A 19,515-nucleotide genomic window follows, 5' to 3' on the forward strand; every position below is an offset into this window, starting at 1 on the left:
GTCCATTGCTGGGCGTATTTAAATCCGCCTTCAAATTGTTATTATTTCTCACCATTTTTACACAATTTTTAAATTTTTTATTTATTTTTAGTTTAAACTGCACACATTGAATAAGTTACACAGTTATATTCGTTAATATAATATTTTGGGCAACACACAACGCAGCCAAACTAAAAGCCACTTTATTTTGTATATTTTGCTTTTTGCGTATAATTTATCTTTTTTGGCTTTTGTCTCTGACTTTCCGCGCAGCACGTCCGCTCTCGTGAGCGTAGCAAACGAATTTGAACGAAAGGAATGAATTTCGACTTCTTATTTTGGGGCGCTATTGGATATTGTTGCTGCTGGCGTCGCAGTCACGTCGAAGCTTAGCTTAATGACGTCACGAAGCTTTTTGTCAAAGCTTCCCCAATGCGTTCTTTGGTTGCTGCTGTGCGCTAAGCGCTAATTGTTTTAGTTTGTGTAACTTAATTATAAGCTTTTCGTTTTATTGTTGTTGTTGTTTTTTTTTTGCTGCTGCTGTATAATTATTAATATTTGTTTATAGCTGGCAGCATTAGAGCGCGCTTTGTGTCTTTTGTGCAAGCTCATTAGCACTCAAAACTGCACTCAAAGCTTAATTACTGCAGCTTGATCTTTAACAGCTTCATAGTCATATAACTTTATGCATAATTCATTTAAAAACAAAAAGTAAATAAAACTAATGTGTGTCTTAATTGATAAGCGTTTGCCTAACTTTTGCATTTTACACATTTTTATGCAAGTGTTAATGAATTAAGTTTAAGCCTTTGCAGCAGCTTTTACTTTCCTGCAGTTGTTAATGCTTAATTTATTGCTTAGCCTTAATCAGTGTAACCAAAACAAAGCATAAAGGAAAGTGTACAGTGGCTTATATAAATTGTTGAGTTACTTTTTTAGCCGCAGCTGCTTATTAACATTCATGCCTGGCATATTTAAATATTTCAATTCAGGTTTAAATTCCGCATAGCATTTGGCACGTTCTAAATTCTCTAAGCAGGCAAAATATTTGATGCTTTAACTATTGTATTTTTTTTAGTTTTTTCTTGTTGTCCAAAGTTCAAGTCCCAGACTGTGTCCGCTTCAGCTTGGAAATGCGCAGCAAACTCTTTGAGCCAATAACACCAACGCCCCAGTGACGACGCATCTGCTCATAGCGCACATTAAAGTTGCTCTTGACCAGCTCCAGCAGCTTGCTGAGCTTGGCTTTATGATTGCTATTCACATTGGTCAAGGCCAGTGCGCTGCAGTTCTTGCGACCCAAACGAGCTTTGCCCTTAATAATGCAATATGCCACGCCCATTTTGCGGCACAAGGCACGCAAGTGTAGCACCAACTCCAGCGTATCCACATCGTGAGCAATCACAACCAGCTGCGCTTTCTTCTGCTCAATGAGCGTGGTCACCGCATTGGCGCCGGCAGAGACTTGCGCTGCACTTGCTTGTGCTTAAGCCAGGCTTCAGCAAACTTCAGCACGCGCTGCTTCTTGGCCAGCTGCGACTCTGGACGATATTTCTGCAGCAGCTTGAATAGCTTGAGCGCTGTGCTCCTGTCCAGCGTCTGGCACCTTCAGACGCTCTTTGGCGTTGAATGCGAATATATTTGGGCCAACGCACAAAACGCGACAAGTCACGCTTGGGCTGCACATTTTGGCCAATGCCAAAGTTCTTGGCTTCTTCGAAAAGCTGATTTAGCACTTTCTTAACTTCATAGCAGCAGCTAGAGCCACTTTCTTAGTCATTTTCACGCTGTTAGATGCTAATAAATCGATTTATGTTGCTTTAAGCCATAGATTGCGGTATTAACTTGTTATAATGAGCAACTTTTATTAACAAATTAAATAAATAAAATATATAAAACAAACACAGCAGCTGTAATTTGCTATTGAGTTTTATTTCAGTGTGATAATTATTATTTTTGTTTAATATTTTTTATTAACGACACATTAATTAATCATTATTATTGTTGTGTAAATTCAAACATTTCATTATTGATTCATAATTATTAAACTAATGAAAGTAACAGCATACACACGAAAAGAATTTCTGTCATCAACATTAACTGCTTCCCAACTTGTTTTTTTTTTTAGTTTATAACAATGTCCAACAAGTTATGCAAATAACGAAATGCTGCGCGGATTTACTCAGCTAATTATAGCATACATATTTTTGCATAAGCAAATGCGTGTTTTATGCATTTATGTTAACAGTAATTTTGGCAAATGCAAATGCTTTGGGTCAAAAACCCGCCAGCAAATATTTTAAGGCCGTTTAGTGTCTGGTCAGCTGCAAATACTTGTGATGCCAAATTGCAATTGAGCAAAGAATGCGCAGCAAAGAGAGAGGAAACGCTAAGAAGCGTGAGAGCATTAGAGGGGTGTGGGGGTACTCTATGTGTGTATGCGTTAGTGAATTGCATAAATTTAACAAAACTGCAATTGAAATTCACTATTTTGTCAGCAGTTAACACTTGAGTTTTTGCTTAGACTGTTAAGTGCACTCAGAATTGTCTTTAATGCAATATTATTCACTTAATTTACATTTCAAAGTATGCACTCATTTGATTATTGCACAATACACAGTTATTGAGTCAGACAGCCTTTAAACAACTAGCAACTATTTATTTGTTTTATGCAAATTCTTTTTGTTTTATTGTTCTCTTTTCGGCACTAACTTTTCGTTTTCGTTTGATTATTTTTATTTTCAAGCATGCGCAAAGAATTTAGGACTAAAGTAAAAGCAAACAAGAATATGCGTGTGAAAGAGAAAGCTGCTAATGCAAACAGCTGTCTGCATATTGTTGGTGGTTGATTCTGTTTTTAGAACACAAGCGTCAGCTGCTGCTGCTGTCAGCGTTGCCACCTTAATGAAAAATTAATTGCAGTCTGTTTAAATAAACTTGCTATAAATTAAAATTTAAATTGGCACTAAGTAGCAAATTAATTTGAAATAAAACGAGTTTTATTTCGCTGCAGCATTCACCTATTTAAGTTAAACGAAAACTATGCAAAACTTTAGTTGTTTGCCATTATCTGCAGTTAAGATTATTTTTTTCCCCTTTTTTGTCTTTGGAATACTTTTTTATATTGAATCAAACAGTAGAGAATTTGTTTAAAAATTGTTGCCAAAAAAAAATTCTTGAACAAATTTATGACAATTTCTTCTAAGAAATAAGCATTGAAAAATATACATAAATGTGTTTTTTCGTTTGCTTTCTTTATAAAATTTAACTAAATTAATTATTATTGGTAATTGAGTTCTGTTTAAATAAACTTGCTGTTATAAATCATAATAAGAATTAGCATTAAAAAGCAAACGAATTTCACATAAAACACGTTTTATTGCGTTGATACATTCACATATTTAAAAAGTTAACAAAAAGAAAAAAAAACTATGCAAACTATGTTATTTCATTTTTTTTTTTTTTTAAGCGAAGATTATTATTTATTAGAATTTTATGAGATCTGCACTCATATATCTCAGATTTGCTTATATAATTTAACTAAAATAAACACAATTTCCGCATAATTAGCTTTTAAACTTCCAACATTTCCTTTTCTAACTAACTATGGCATAAGCTATTTAACCTCGTGCCCTGTTGACCGCGCGTCAGAAATATGATAATCCATAAATAAACAACAACAAATAGCCACACATTAGATAGTAAAAGATTTATGGCGTGACCTTGACAAAACCCGTTAGAACCTCAAATCAATGTTAACGTAATTTGTTAAACTTAGCCATTTGTCAAAAGTTTGGCAGCAATGTGGCGCCAATTCGCTACGAACTTTAACCTATTTTACTTCCTCACACATACACACATATGCGATCTAATACTTGTTTATGGTCTACGTGGAGTTTTGAGTTTTACTTCCGCGTAGGTCCAAAGAACGTGTTTTTAAACATGTGGCGTATATGACTGTGCAAAATTCTTGGGGTTTTTTGTTTGGTATATTTAAGAATTTTTTAATTTTGTTTTTCTAGCTTGTCAGCTGCTGGAATTATTGCTGACAACTGTATTAATTATTATTTAGAGGCTTATAGACATAAGTCTGCTAATTGCAGCTGAACGCATAAACCAAAGATTTATAATATTGTGAATTTATCAAGGTTATTTTAGAAGTATGAGCAAAGGTGTTAATGTTAAAGCAAGAACTTTAATTTTGACAGCAATTAAATTCAGAATTTATTATGTAGCTACAAATATTTGAAGAATTAAAAAGCTCGACCTACTTGGTAATGCTTTTGTGACTTTGATTTTGAATGCTGCAAGGTCTGATTGATTACTGCTTACACGCCCTATGAACAACATAATATATGTTAAATTATGTTGAAAACTTAGCTAAGCTTGGATGCTGTCAAGCTTTAACCTTAATGCATCACGCTGGCTGCAAATGAAATCTATTTTTAATTAAATTAGTAGCAAATTCGTAAGTAAAAAGGCCAAATCATTAATGGAGGCGGGGGGCATTAACACATAGCTGTCTATAAAAAAAATACATGTTTTGTATATAAGACAAGTGGCTTTAAAGTTGTACAGAAGGTCGTATTCAAGTCCGTCAGACACTTGAGAGCGCTAGACTCTATAGCTGTAGTTTTTGTTTATTATTGGTCAAGTTTAAAGATGAATTTTTTTTGGTTTTAGGTTGTCTGGAACTTGTTTCATTGCCTGGCATTAAAGCTAGATAAGCCAGTTTCAGACACTGCATGAAATCATAGATAATTTCGAGTAGAAACAAATTTACATTTGAAATTAGCACTCTAAATAAAAATAAAATGTTTACTTCTGCTTGAATTGCGCCTAGTGTACTTAATTAAGCTTTACTAATAAGCTAAGCAAGTTCATAAGCTGACTCTTGAGCTGACATCAAAGTAAATCATAACAACCCCACGCACTCAACAGTGCCAACCAACTGTAAGCGTCAACAAAAGTCACTGCGCAGGATTCTCGCTCTTTCTCTCTCTCTCACTCTCTTGGGCTTGCAGCTGTGTCAAAGCTTTCGCTTTTCATTTCTGGCACAAGCAGCAAAAGCTTTAAATGAACAGTCAGTCAATTGCAGCCAATTTGTGTGTGCGCTACATAAATTTATTTTTGTATCTTATATAGTTCAAATGCGCTTAATTTTTGGGCATAAGTGAAGCGACACGTTCCAATGCCAAAGTGACATTAAATCATAAAATTCACATGTCATTTAAATGCAAATAAAGCAACGAAAATGCAAATAGCATTAACTATATATAAGCAAAAACAATTGGCACTCAGCCAGCAAATCAAAGTTTAAGCAACGACATATAAAAAAAAAAAGCTGCAATGTCGAGCGCCAGGTACGCTACATATAATGTTCTTATAATAGTTATAGTCAAAGCTAACTACGCACACATATCATCGTATGTATACTATAATGCACATTATGTTTTGTTGAGCACCTGCATGCTATATGCTATTTATCGAGTAATCAATAAATTGATTTTTGATTGCAATAAGCTTTTGGCTGTCTGTCTATTTTGTTTTGCTTTCTTTTGTATTATACGCTTTGTTGTTGTTGTTTTGACGGCGTCGCACTGACTGGCTCAACTTGCTAATCTTTTATTTGAGTTCTAAGTGCGCTACATTAAAAACAACAGTGCGTATGCGTAATGTGTACCTAATTTGTAATTAATTAATGTTAGTTTGTACCTGCAAAAGATTGTATATTTTTATATAGTTTACGTTTTTATTTTATGATGTGCGTATACGTAATGTTGCTGCCTTTGCAACTTTGAGCTAATATGCCCTAAGCTTTTGGCCTTTTCAAGGCTCACAGCCACACTTTTAGTTTGTTTACTTTCTTGGCTTGACACGCGCTAACAACCCAAAGCGGTTACGAGCAGACCAGACAGATATTTATGATACCCCTAGAGCAAACATATGTGTGTGTTTATTTATTTATTTAGCTGCGTCTATATTTAGTTTTAGCATAGCTACATGCAATTAATTAAATATACAAAAGCGCAAACTTGCGTAGTAATTAGAGTTTATCAAGCAATTAGCAACAAGCAGCAAGTAATTAAAATTAGCATTAAATTGAGTGTAAAAGGATAAGTTGTAAAATGACACTGCAGACATTTTAATTACGAAAACGGAGACGAGCGCCCACACAGTGACAAACAGACAGCTTGCCACTGACTTTACTGTGTGTGTGTGTGTGTGCATGAGTCACGCCCAACGCAAACGCTTGTTGATCCTTAATTCTGGGTTTGCGGCTGTCGACCGCAATTTAAGCTTCACACACAAGTCATATTAAGTAAAGCTTACAGTTTAAAAGCAATTGCATACTTTTCTGCTTTACAGCTTGCTGGATGCGCTGTGCAGCGGCAGCGGCGCTCGCTTGGCGCTGGGCACATCGGTTATAAGCTACTTAATCGCCTATAATGAAGCCGCTGCGCCTGGCTTAATCTTTGCCACAATTTTAGCCACCATTTATGGCCTTATGGCAGGTAAATCGTATATTGCCTGTATTAGCTTTATAAGCTACATTTATGTTGAACTTTCAGCTCGTTGCAAGACCAGTCTGCGCAGTCTGCAGATGCCGTATGTGCGTGCCACAAATAAATTCGATTATGGCTGCCTCTTTATGGCCATCTGGCTGGATGCCTTGGCTGTTATGTGTGCCTGTGCGGCCTTGGCACGCACACTGAGCGCTTGTCTGGATGCCATGACTGGTGGGCTGGCGCGCATTTTAATATTGGGTACTAGTACTAATATTTGTGTACAGCACTGTTTGCTTAGTAAATTATATGCTGCATACTTTTAGGTCGCAATTCACCAGTTAACGAGCCTTGGCCGGATGTTTTAGGTGTTGCTGTTGTCTTTTTGGTCACCGGCATGTTTATGCTTGGACTCGAGGTAAATATTGCTTATAATTATTAGTTGTTGTTATTTAATTGCTGCTTTTCACCTTGTTGGCAGCACTCGAAAGCCTTCAGTTTCATCATGACACTTGGCATGTTTGGCTTAAATGCAATACTAAGCGCTGTTGGCTGGTGGCGTGGCGATTTTGTGGCCTTTACGCAGAACTACTTTCAACCCAATGGCATGAATAGCGTAAGTATAACAAACTCACACTCATACCCAGCCAAGCCAACTAGCTGGCTGATAGTCTAGGGCGTGTTATTAGGTCAGTGCACTCGCCGCTCAATGATGTTGCTATCGATTTTCAGTCGTAACGGCTTTCGTGACAAGCAACAATTGTACCCATCGGAATCGGATATAAGCTTTTGATTATCACACTTCAAGCGCGCATACAGTTTTTACTTTTGGCTTTATGTTTTTCATTGAGCGTTGCATTGTGACATTTCAAAATATAAGTGGTTTGAGTTGTATTTGAAATTTAGATTGCCAGAATACATTACAGTGAGTAAAAACGCAAAGCATAGGCGTAAGCTAAGCAAAGTATATCAAAATGCATTCATAGTAACTTAACAGAGGCTTAGAAGTGTGCGAGTAACAGTTCGTTGCGCTGTTAGCTGTGTGAGCGAGAGAGCGATATTGATTAATGTATGCCAGTTAAGTGATATGAAGTAAATTTTGTATGGGCTATCTTGATTGGGTGATGATATTGCTAATCTAGCTAATCGCTAAAAGAGAAAATAAGGGGCAATAATATCTTTACATTAGTTACTTAAAATACATTTTTAAATAATGGCTAATATATTTAAAATATTATTGACGACGTTTATTTAGTATTCAGTAAGTATCGAACAGACAAATCAAAATATTTGTAAAATGCTATAAATGATACAGAACAGAACTTTTGCATATATTTTTGAATGCTTACAACTACACTTAAGCGCCATAAAAGTTTCCGCAAAGGTATAAAAAGTTATAAAGTGTTGAAAATGTTGTCAATTGTTTGTTTCGCCGAAGCGAATGTTAAGCTCTGTTAATGTTGAGTAAACAGTTTGACTTGAACAAGATTTACTCAGCTTAGAACATTTTCTTAAGAACGCTTAGTTTATTAGTTAATAGGCGCTTAATATATTATATGCTGAATTTTATTAAGTTCTGCTAAGAAAGCAGCTTGGCAGAAATTTGTTTATTAAATAGAATTATTGAACAATAAGTGTTTGCAGCTTTGTCATTAATTATTAATGCTTATTATTAACAGCTCTTGTAACTCTCGTATTTTACTATTACAGTTTCTTTTAACTACTGCATTGTTAACCTATGTATATCCCAGTATTTGGCCACAACAGCATCGCAGCGGTCGCTTAACAGTGCTGCTAATAACAGCCATAGCCGCCGTCTCTTTGCTGCTCACAGCGCTCTGTCTAGCGACAGTGGTGCACTTTAAGTAAGTTTAAGCTCAGCTCAAAAGCAACTAAAATGCTAATAATGTTGTACTTAGAACACGCGAGGAATATGTGGCCGTGCCGCTGTTTAATATACTGGATGAGAGCGGCTTTCATAAGCTGGTGCCCGCTGGCGCTTGCATGTTGCTGTTAACCAGCTCTACAGCATTTTTGGAGCTCTTTCCGGAGCTGTATGGCATTGTGGTGCGCTTGGCTACCTCCGAGTGGCGCATACTCTCCAAGCAAATAAGCTACGAAAGCTCGGACAGCGGCAATCCAGTGCTGGCCGTCTTCATAGCCGGCAGTCTGTGTGCCATGTTAGCATTCGCCTGTCCACTGCAGCATTTGAGTTATACGCTGGCTGCTAGTCACATGTGTGCGGTGATGCTGCGCGCTTTCTATTTTACTCTACACGCCGTATAACCAAAGTTTAATGCAGCCCGCAGCAGTGGGGGGGGGGGGGGGGCGAGTCGACTTTCGTACAGTCGCTGTCACAGCAGCCTTTAGCTTTGGCTCGCCAGCAGCAGCTGCAGCAACAATGGCAATGCAAGTCGCCTAAAGCGCAGCTTGTGGAATTTAAAGAAGAAGCCCAAGAGCAAGCAGCGCACCAAGCCGGAAGTGGAAAAGGAATGGCTGCTGCTGGGTGAGCCCACATCGCCTTGTCCACAGCGCGTTGCAGGCGATGTGGAGTCCACTGTGCTGTCAGATGCGGAGCCAGTGGTAAGTTCTGCACTGCACTCTAACTAATCAATTCTAATCTATAACTAACTGCAGCCCTCTGACTTTGAGTTTGCCGACAAGTTTGACAAAAGCGATTCGGACACCTCCACTGACATTGATGCCATCGTCGATGAGTACAGACAGAACATTAAGGCAAGCTATAAATGCATTGATATGTAGGGTGTCTGTGTGGAACCTTTGCTCAAGCGTAGGGTGTCTGTGTGGAACCTTTGCTCAAGCGGTTATAGAAGATAGCCAGGCTTTATTGGTGACAATGCTTGCATATTGTTGGCCTTTAAATTCAGGTGTCTCCTGTATTCACTTGTGCAAAGGATCTACGGACATCCTATATATAAATCTATTGTTGCTTGCAGGTCACCACGGCCGGACCCTTGGAGCGCAGCGTGCGTGTGCCCACTCTCAGCTCCTGGCGCGTCACCATGTTTGCTCTCGTGGTCATTGCCCTGGGCATTGCGCTCTGCCTGGCCGGCTTGCTAATGCATTGGGCGCCCGCTGCGTTTACTGGCGCCATTGGCGTCTTTATTGTTGCTCTCATGATGGGCATCATACCCAAGTATACGGGCAGTGTAATCAATGTAAGTCCAGTGCTTTGCGCGCTGCTTCTGCTGCTGAGCGTGATTTGCTTCAGCGCTTGTGCTCAACACTCGTGGCCTGGACTCTTGATCTGGCTGCTGGGTGGCCTCATGCTCTTGATACGCTGCGATAAATGGTGCTGCAACTGCTTTGAGCACACGAGCATCTTGCAGGCACAGCTTATACCCAGTGTATCCGGCAAGACGGGCAGCGCCTTGCCCGTCTCCGCTTCCTCGAGCAGCATACGGCTGCCGCGACCGCCCAAGGGCGTGGGCGTGGGCATGGGCGTCATTGGACTGCCGCAGCGCGTCAGCGGGCTGAGATGACATTCGGAGTCCTCCAGCGAGGAGGGCGAGGAACTGTTTCACGAGGATTTCAATGTGCGCGACTATGATGAGGAGCATGATGAGGGCGACTGCTGGACTGATTAGCTTGCCTTAGTCTGTGTGCCTAAAACCGCAAAGTGCCGTCACTTAAACTTAGCTAGACTCTTAAGCATACAATTAGTTGAAGCGCAGCGCTTGCCTTGCTAGCCTTAGCCATTAATTAAACAAATGTATTAACTATTTAGTGCTGTCCATGCCCTTAGTTAGTTTACAAATTTCAAATAAAATCTATGCAACTCTTAAGCGGAGCCGAACGGCATTAAGCCAACTTTTTGACCTATTAACGGATTTTAAGGGAATATTTTTTATTAATAATAAGCCTGCAATGAAGCTTGATGATGTAGCTTGCCAGGTAAATCCCAACCTTAATATATTATTTTTTACGATAATAAATTCTGATAGAGATTTTAGTTTGTTACAAGGCCGGACTGACGTATCTTTCTAACTATCTGACATGGATGCTTTAGCTGGATGCCATGACTGGTGGCTTGGTCCGCATATTAATATTTTTCAATAACAATAAAATTTTACAAACATTTCTGCTCACATTTCTTTCGACTATTGCCGCATAAATTTATTGTATATCAACGACTTCTTTTAAATTATTTACAAATAAAATTATTGGGTAATTTATAGGACGGAGGTCTGGCTACTTAGCGAGTTTTTTCACTTGATGAGGTTATTCTTAACTTTCTTGCGCTTCACTTGCCAGCAGCTGCTCCATTAGCTCCTTTATAAGCGCCATTATCTTAGCTTTATATGCTGGATCTTGAGCCATGGCCATATCCAGCAGCTCACGTCTGTCCACATTTAGCCAGTAATCAAATTTCTGAGCTTGCTGCGATCTCACTGTAGCCATCAACTTGGACGGCAATAAATGTATTGGCAGACAAAGACAGCTGATAATTAAAGCAACCAGGCTAGCACGCTTGCAATCCGCTTGGAACTCTTGCCAACTTAGCTCAGTGGCGGGTATGCCAAGCTCAGCAAATTTAGCTTGCAATGCATCAAAGTACCACTTGATAAACTCTTGATACAAAAGCTGACGCGTTGTCTGCGTTGAGTTCATATAAAGCATAAAGTGTATATCGTGTGCGGGCGTGCTGTAAGTGCTTAAGCCAAAGTCAACTAAGCAACAGCGCTCAGCATCATGCTTAGCAAAGAATATATTGAAGTTGGATGCATCGCGATGGCAAAATACATTGCACATACGCTCGGTTGGTTGCACTAGTGTCTCGGTTTTTAATAATTTCTCATACAGCTTGTTAGCTATAAAGTGCTGATATTTTTCATGCTGCAGCTGCTCATGTTGTGCAGCTAAATAAACTATAGCCTGCAAATTATTATATTAATATAACTGCTTGCATTTTGTTTAGGAGCTCACCTTAATGCTTGTAATGAACCAATCATTCTCACTGCTTAGCATCAGCTCAAAGAGCATTTCTCTATAACGTTCACCTATGCTGAAGCTTTCAGCACGTTCCCATGCTATGCTTGTGGCATGCAACGTGGCTAAATGGCTTAGCAGCACACGATATTGTGTCATATTATAATCCTCCAAGGCAGGCAGTTGTCTGTAGTCAAAACTCAGATTTTCTAGCACCAAGAGATCCTCGCGTGTTAGAAAACAAGTGGGAGCTAGTTTACAATTGGCTGCAAATATATATATATATATATATATAATATTAGAAGTCGGAAGTGCATGCAAACAATTATCATTATTAAATAAACTTACTACATAATTGGTACGTACAGTAAGCGCTGCTTTTATAACTATTTATTCATTCTAGATTAATTTAACTAACTAGAAATTAACAAACAAAAGGCGTTTGGGTTATATTTCATTTGCTCAAAAATGATTTAAGCATATTCTATTTTAAGTTAAGAATTTAAAATTATAAAATTCCAATTTATTCATATGAGTATTTTGCTGTTAAGTTTGCTATTACCTATGTGACAACTTTACCTAATTATAACTAGGGCGTATAGATTAACTCTACTGTGATTTTAAAATGGAGCATTCAAGCTAAGAGCTTAAATAATATATGCCACATCTAATTTTTTATAAAAATATGCAATATCGTTATCCAATCTATGAAAAATTTAATTTAAATTAATGTAAACAATTTAGTTGCTGCACTTGCTCACAGTTTTTACATGCCTGTTAAAATACTTCTGCGCATAAGTTTAAAAGCGCTGAGTAGATTAAAGAGAACACACAATACTGACTCACCATATCTCTGTAATTTAGGTATTATCTCCTTATAAATAGCAGATTCTTTTCGCAATACACCTTTACGTTCACATTCTTCTCGATATTGCAGATTCTGCTGCGGCAGCGTCTTTATAAAATAATCAAACAAACGTTCCTTAGCTGAAAGCGTCGATGCAGCTACAATAGTTAATGTATAATACTCTCCTAGAAAGCCAGAGCAGTTTGTTATTTGCTTTAATTGAATATCCTTTATGTAGAGCTTTTCAGTTTCTATTTGTTTGGCTGACAGCTGAGTTTTCAGAATTTCTATGCACTCTTCGGTGCTGACAAGTTGCAGTGTCGTCATGTCAGCAGCTAAGGCGTAGCTTAAATGATTGCAGAGACTGCAAATGGAAGAAGCTGTAAAGCTCTAACTGATAAGAGGCTCTTAATCTTATCTAAGTTGTAAAGATAAACAGCAGAGATGGCATATAAATACTATATGTTTAAATTAAGTAAGCAAACAAGCGCTGATTCATTTAATTTATTTATAATAATCTTTATTAGAGTTTAAAAAAAAAACGAAAAACATTTAAGCATACAGCTCTTCATTTTGCATAAGATAATCCAGCAGCTCTTCAACTGGCGCCATTATCTTTTGCTCATAGCCAGGCTGCAATTTCATTACTCTCAAAAGTAATTCATTGCGCTCAGTATTGAGAAAATAATCGAATTTTTCAGGCTCTTCAGCACGCAGTTTGTTTGCAATGACTGAAGACATTTTGGTCTGTGGCTCAGTTAGCGCCCAAATGGTTAAGGCAGCCAAACGCATTTGCTGACACTGCTGCTCAAACTGTGCACGACTAAACAAATCAGCTGCTAGGCCCAGACGCTTGAATTCAGCTTGTAGTGCATTAAAATAATGCTCCAGGCACTGCTCATAGATGAGCGCACGTTCGCTGGCTGTGGGCACAATATAAAGCAGGAAGAGCACATCCAGCAAAGGTGAACAATATTTGGTTAACTGAAAGTCCACAATGCAGCAGCTGTTGGGCAGACTAGCAGCAGTGTCAGCAAAACCAAAGAATATGTTACGATCCCAAGTATCGCGATGACAAAGCACATTGCGCATAGATGCGACAGGTGCTACCAGTTGCTCAGTTTTAGCCAAAAGTGCGTAGAGTTTGTCTTTGATAAAAGCTTGAGCTGCTGCTGTTTGGTATTTGGCATGACGCGCAGCTAGAAAAACAATGCCCTGCAAAAGATATTGAGTGGCTTATTTAGTTAGTATAACTAGCTTTAAACTCACTTTAATGCCTGTAGTAAACCATTCATTCTGCTGGCTCAAATGCAGCTCTTTCAACACTTCCTTATAGCGCTCGCCTATGCGAAATTGTTCTGCCTCCTCCCATGCTAAACTGGCAGCATGTAAAGCAGCCAAATGCTCCAGCACTAGCTTATAATGAGCCAAGCTATAACTTTCTGTAGGCTGCAAATGTCTATAATGCGCAGTCAGATCCTCCAGCACCATCAAATCTGAACGACTGTAGTAGCAAACTGGATACAGCTTGCGATTCGCTACAAACAAACCATTAATTAGCTTTAGTTTGTATGCTAGAGCTAGTTAGCCTCACCATATTTTTGCACTTGTGGCAATATATTTGCATAAATTGCCGTTTCCTTTTGAAAAACTCCTTTGCGCTCGCACTCCGCACGCTGCGGCGCATTTTTGTATGGCAAACTTTTAACAAAGTACTGCAAATGTTGTTCCACCTGCTTATAGCTCAACTGTAGCTGCAGCTTGTAGTATTCACCCATATAGCCCATTAGTTCAGCTGCACCCGCTATTAGCTGATAATCCAATATAATTAGTTCTGCATCTGCTTCACTTAAGTCTAAAGTGCGTGCGGCTATGAGGCGACACTCCTCAACGCTTAGGAGCAACATCGTAGCTGAATATATTTGAGCAGACTGTCGAGTTGAACACTTCTTACTATCCACTAAGGCAAACAGCTTCAGTTTGTAGCCAAACATCACTTATCACATATTATCTTATCTTTATTTAATAATTGTTTACAAACGGCTTAAGCAATTAATCAGTTGGGCAGTTATACGCACGAGACTTAAGCACAATCAATTAGTAAGGCACGGATTTTTATTCACTTTGATAGTGAGAAGTAGACATAGCAGACGCTATAAAGTTTTTTTTTATTTAGTAAGGTGTAGGGGGAAGTCGGTGAACCCCTTTACGGCCTAGGTATCTGTTCTTTCAGTCCAGATGGGCGCGACAGCTAGTCAAGCAACTAGCGTTAATGCTATAAAGTAAATATAATATATCCATTCTTGATCTTGCCTCTAAGAAAAATATTTGCTAATAGACTATAAGAGTTAGAGACTCTAAGGACATACTTTTGGTATTTACTCCTATCTTAAATTTAAATTCAGCACACAAACTTTAGTGAGCTCTCGGTGGATGCCAATAGATTAAATGACTTCAGAAGTCTTAAAATGTTTAGCGTCTGCTTTAATACATAAAAGATGAAAGCTTCAATTTCTATATTTATTTTTTATTCTGTTTGCAGTAAGTCAATGCCAATAGATCCTCTAAGCAGTCATACATATAACGCTTGTAGTCCGCATGCTCGCGCATTAAGCTCAAAATGCTTTCCGTGCGATCCACAAAGCTAAAGTGTTGAAATTCCTCAGGGCTGTGCTGTTTCAAATTCTTTAAATAATCCTTGGGTAAATGCAGCACAGTGGCTACCACGCAATTGTACACCACGCCAAATAACGCCAAGTCCTGCAGGCTCTGCTCGAACTCAGCTCGACTTAGTTGCTCCTCAGCTGGCACAATTTGCATTGCTTGCAACTGCTGTTGCAAGTTTTCATAGTAATAGGCAACCAAACGCGGTTGCAACTCTCTCTGCAAAGCGGGCTCCAGATTGAAATGTGTAGCCATTAGAAAATCAATAGCTGGTGGTGCATAGCGACAGAGCTGAAAGTCCACCAGAACACAGCACAGTTCTGATTGGGATTTGTGAAAGAAAACGTTGCCCAACCAGCTGTCGCGATGTAGAAAGACATTGCGATGTTTAGTCGACGGATTTACCATTTGACTGGCAGCAGTCAAATGTTTTGGCAGCTCCTGAGCTATATAAACTTGAGCTTGCAGATCCTTAGCTACCAAAGGATGTGTGGCAGCTACAGCGAGCACAGCCTGCAAAGTCAAATAAGTTAATGTCTGCATGCATTTAATCTAAGCTCTCACCTTAATGCCTGTTTGCCACCAAGGTATCTCTGGATCTATGGAAAACTCCTGCAGACAGTCCTTGAATTCAACAGCAATTGTTGTCTGCTGACGTCGCTCATAGGCAATGCTGCTGGCATGCAGCGTAGCCAAGGATTTGAGCAAAGGATATAACTGTTGCTCGCTTAAAAATCGCGTGTCCTCAGGCAGCTGCGCATAGCCCAGATCTTCAATATTTTGCATAACAAACAAATTATCACGACTATAGTAGCACTTGCCACACCACAAATTGTCAGCTGTAAATAATTTATATTTAATTAAATTTATTAGCATTTTTGTTTATGACTTACAGTAATCCATAAGCTTATTTAGCAGCGTGCTATAAAGCGTTGCCTCTTTTTTAATTACATCTTGAAATACTACAACATCTTGAAATAAAGCTGCTTTAACAAATAGCCGCATTATATGTTCTTCCTCTTGCTCTCCCAACAGCACATAATTGATTATTAAATGATAATATTTAGCTAGAAATCCATTTAGCTCTGTTGCGGGCATAGCTTGAACATGTTTAACTATTCCTTGCTGCTGCTGCTCCTTGAGCACATTTTGTAATATTATTTCACACTCTTCAGCAGTAAATAATTCAACAGCAGCCGCACTTTCCATTTTGTTAACTTGGTTTGTTTACTGTTTAATCAAACTAAGCGCTGTCTCGACAGCAACTAAAGACGCACTGGCAACAAACTGTTGGCGATCAAGTTCATATTGTAGATATGATTAGATTGTTAATCTATGAAAGTTATTGAAGTAAATAAGCGGTTAGTAGACATGCTAGACTACGAACTACCGTAGATATTAAAGAACTACACAACATTTTCGGGATGTCTTCATCCTTTTTATGTATTTAAATGAACTAATAATTCTCATTAGGCACATATTTGTATTTTTGTATTATGAAAATTCTCACATATTTTATTGCACTTAGTAAATTTTTCACAATTGCTCATGACAAAAAAAAATGAAAAGCCAAAAGCTTCCCCACTTTTTCTTCAGTATCTTTATGATTAGTACGAGTGCGGGTGTCATTAAGTTTTAGTTATCATAATAAAAGCAATAAACATGTTATCGCTAATTTAAGTCAAATATTTACGCTTAATCAAATAAAATGCAAAATCTACAAAGTGGAACAGTTTATTCTGATGGAATGAAAATGGAAATGGAACAGATTATTTTTTGTTGATTTTGTTGATTTATATTGAGTACTAAGTACATATGAAAATATTTATATATCTTTTTAATCAAGTATCGTGTCGCGAAAAATGTTTTCATGTTTTTGAACTTTTTTTCGGGTTTTCACTTCAAATTATAAATTGAACATTCGGAACATGCGCCTTTAATTTAATTGTTATAACTTATTAAGTTTCACAACAAACTTATGCTTCAAATTGCAGTCAACATCGTTATATCCATAAACCATACGATTGGTATAGACTACACATTCCTCATTGCCATCCCGATTGTTGGGCTCGCCGGGTAGCCAGGGCATATATTTCATAGTTTTTTGATCATGCTCGGACACGAACTCTGCTTTGGTATTCAGGGCTGCAATACCAATCCATATTTCATCTTCATATGGCTTGCCCAATTTGAAGCCATTGTCTATAAGAAATTTCGTGATTTGCTCTTGTTGTTTTTCTGTTTTATGCAATAATAATGTGGCATTTAGCTTGTCACATTTGCGATAGGCATTGAAAAAGTTTGCCTTAAATAGAATTAAATTAAATTAAAAAATTAATAAACTTAAACAAATTATTTACTTTGTTGGGAAACAAGCGCAGACAGCTGCCAGCAACTTTTTTAAATTTTTTTGGACAGGCGGCACTATGCATATCCATAATAAAGCTGAATAGCAAACAAATATAGAAAAATAGTCTCATGACAAGAAAGTTTAACAAACTGTATTAAAAAGTAAACTAAATTTGCATTTATATATATTGCGATAAAGCGTAACTAATTCAAAAACTATGTGGAGTTTAGCTATGCTATTTAAATAATTATAAACGCCTAGGCAATATAAAAATATTATAAGTTGTTGCTCTAAAATGTAAAGAAGCGCAGAGTTAATAAAAATAGTTCACTAAAATTGTATTATATAATTGTATAAGTGTATTTATATGTTGGTGTTTATATTACAGTTTTTTATTAGACTAAGGCGTAAAAGTTAAGGCACATTATGTACTTAATTTTATACTTGACTATAGTATACACTTTATAAAGAACGTTCTGCCATTGACACAGCCACTTCGTATACCTCGCCGCATATTCTTTGCATTATATCAGCAAATTCTTTATTTTGTTGCATATACTTTAAAATTGTATCACTGCGATTAACGTATTTATATTCATTGGTAACATAATGCGTTGGCACATTTATCATTGTGGCTGCAAGAGCATTGTAAACAGTTGCAACCAAACGATACTCTTCATATGATTGCAGCAGTTGCGCTTTGCTTAGCAGCTCATTGGCAGCCAGACCAAAGTGTTGCAAGTCCGCTTGCAGCCAATTGTAGTAGAAATCCAAGCACTGCAGCTCGCATTGCGCACGTGTCTGGCTTGTAAGATTAAGATACAAACAGAAGGCCAAGTCCACAGCTGGTGGGGAATAGCGACAGGTTTGATAGTCCACCAACAAAGCGGGTTGCTGCTGAGCAAAGAATATATTGCCCGCCCAAAGATCGCGATGGCAGAGCACATTTCTATATTTTCTAGCAGGCTGCACTTGCTCGTACACACGCTCAACTATGCCAGGCAGTTGTTGGTTGATAAAGTTTTTTTCTTTGTTGGAATGATATTGTGGCAAGCTACGCAGCACGTCCAGCACAGCTTTGAGTCCGGTGCTAAACCAGGCAATGTTAGCAGCCACTGTAATTTCCTGCAGCTTGTGGCCAAATGTCAAGCCAATATTTTTGCCACTACGCTGCTCGTAGACAAAGCTGGCAGCATGAAAAGCGGCAAGTGAACGCAGCACTTGTTGCAGCTGCTCTAGTGTTAGCAGCTTGCTTGTTGCCAAGGCATAGCCCTGCTGTGTAATATCCTGCAGCACGCAGAGATCAGCGCGCGTGTAGTAACAATTGGCGCTCCATTTAATGCGTGCTGAAATTTTGTTTAATAATTAAAAATATTTTATAAATTTGCTTTAAGACGCTACACACAATATTTTTGCATATTGGCTAATAGTTGCTCATACAGCCACGCCTCTTTGCTAAATATGGCCTCCTTTTCGGTTTCATCGCTTTGTTGCGGCAGCGCCTTGACAAAGAATTTTTGCTGCTGTTCATTTGGTGCGTCAGCCTGTAAGTATGCAATGATTTTATTTATTGCAATTTGGCGCATAAAATTGTCACTATTAACTTTTTTAATAACTTTTGCAGCCATGCAACATGCATTTGTTTTTAATAAAATACTACAATTCGCTTGTCTATTTACTTGGCATAGATATTTCATGCTTATCGCTATTTGTCATAAACATTTCTGATTAAATTTAATGCGACAAATTAATTAGTCATTAACATTATCAATGCAAAATCAGGCAATAAAAGTGTCGGCAATTTTTTATTGCATTGCACAAGTTCAAGCAAATGTTAATTAACACAGGAATATTTATTTATTTTGTTCACTTACCAGGCGATAACTTAAAATCAAAGCATAATAGTCACCCAAGTAACCAATTGCACTTTTATCGCTAACTAAATCATAATTCAATAGTTCAAATTTTTGTGCATTTAGGAAATTCTTTAGAATTGCAACACATTCAGCGCGCGTTAAAAGCATATTGCGTATACGTAATTTGCATAATTTAAATGCACACCATCTCTCTCGCTCTCATCTCTCTCTCTCTCTGTGGCTATTTTCACTTTTCCCACGACAATTTTTCAGCGTGCGACAGCGCTGCGCAACGCGATTAAACTGAACAGCAAAAATACTTTTTAAAATATATTTATTTTCATGCTGAATGCCGACAGCTGA

The 19,515-nt window shown here is 38.0% G+C and overlaps 6 protein-coding genes and 1 pseudogene across 6 annotated transcripts; 1 reads left to right on the plus strand and 6 right to left on the minus strand.

Annotated features, from left to right (window-relative positions):
- Positions 1-1,078: 1,078 nt before the first annotated feature.
- Positions 1,079-2,728, minus strand: LOC108595961 (annotated as a pseudogene).
- Positions 2,729-5,084: 2,356 nt separating this feature from the next.
- On the plus strand, positions 5,085-10,301 carry LOC108608163. The gene is given in 9 exon segments (XM_017999418.2): positions 5,085-5,342; positions 6,349-6,494; positions 6,552-6,746; positions 6,812-6,903; positions 6,967-7,101; positions 8,196-8,350; positions 8,405-9,068; positions 9,123-9,221; positions 9,443-10,301. Coding segments are annotated over 9 exon segments (2,046 nt in total). The 5' UTR covers positions 5,085-5,328; the 3' UTR covers positions 9,989-10,301.
- Positions 10,302-10,677: 376 nt separating this feature from the next.
- LOC108608164 lies at positions 10,678-12,597 on the minus strand. Its single transcript, XM_017999419.2, has 3 exons — positions 12,282-12,597; positions 11,433-11,701; positions 10,678-11,381 (listed from the first exon to the last, which is right to left on the minus strand). The coding sequence occupies exons 2-3, from the start codon at positions 11,592-11,594 to the stop codon at positions 10,734-10,736; spliced, it is 810 nt and encodes a 269-aa protein (XP_017854908.2). The 5' UTR covers positions 11,595-11,701; positions 12,282-12,597; the 3' UTR covers positions 10,678-10,733.
- A 219-nt stretch (positions 12,598-12,816) lies between these two features.
- On the minus strand, positions 12,817-14,201 carry LOC108602456. The gene is made up of 3 exons (XM_017990582.2): positions 13,877-14,201; positions 13,552-13,820; positions 12,817-13,497 (listed from the first exon to the last, which is right to left on the minus strand). Exons 1-3 carry the CDS (start codon positions 14,187-14,189, stop codon positions 12,835-12,837), a joined length of 1,245 nt encoding a protein of 414 aa, XP_017846071.2. The 5' UTR covers positions 14,190-14,201; the 3' UTR covers positions 12,817-12,834.
- Positions 14,202-14,802: 601 nt separating this feature from the next.
- Positions 14,803-15,951, minus strand: LOC108595940. Its single transcript, XM_033294010.1, has 3 exons — positions 15,840-15,951; positions 15,511-15,785; positions 14,803-15,459 (listed from the first exon to the last, which is right to left on the minus strand). Exons 1-3 carry the CDS (start codon positions 15,949-15,951, stop codon positions 14,803-14,805), a joined length of 1,044 nt encoding a protein of 347 aa, XP_033149901.1.
- A 943-nt stretch (positions 15,952-16,894) lies between these two features.
- Positions 16,895-17,378, minus strand: LOC108595951 (perlucin-like protein). The gene is made up of 2 exons (XM_017981241.2): positions 17,307-17,378; positions 16,895-17,251 (listed from the first exon to the last, which is right to left on the minus strand). The coding sequence occupies exons 1-2, from the start codon at positions 17,376-17,378 to the stop codon at positions 16,895-16,897; spliced, it is 429 nt and encodes a 142-aa protein (XP_017836730.2).
- Positions 17,379-17,663: 285 nt separating this feature from the next.
- Positions 17,664-19,450, minus strand: LOC108602226. The gene is made up of 3 exons (XM_017990276.2): positions 19,171-19,450; positions 18,702-18,840; positions 17,664-18,642 (listed from the first exon to the last, which is right to left on the minus strand). Exons 1-3 carry the CDS (start codon positions 19,318-19,320, stop codon positions 17,759-17,761), a joined length of 1,173 nt encoding a protein of 390 aa, XP_017845765.1. The 5' UTR covers positions 19,321-19,450; the 3' UTR covers positions 17,664-17,758.
- Positions 19,451-19,515: the final 65 nt, after the last annotated feature.

This window comes from Drosophila busckii, chromosome 2L (assembly GCF_011750605.1).
Source record: "Drosophila busckii strain San Diego stock center, stock number 13000-0081.31 chromosome 2L, ASM1175060v1, whole genome shotgun sequence".
NCBI classification, from domain to species: domain Eukaryota; kingdom Metazoa; phylum Arthropoda; class Insecta; order Diptera; family Drosophilidae; genus Drosophila; species Drosophila busckii.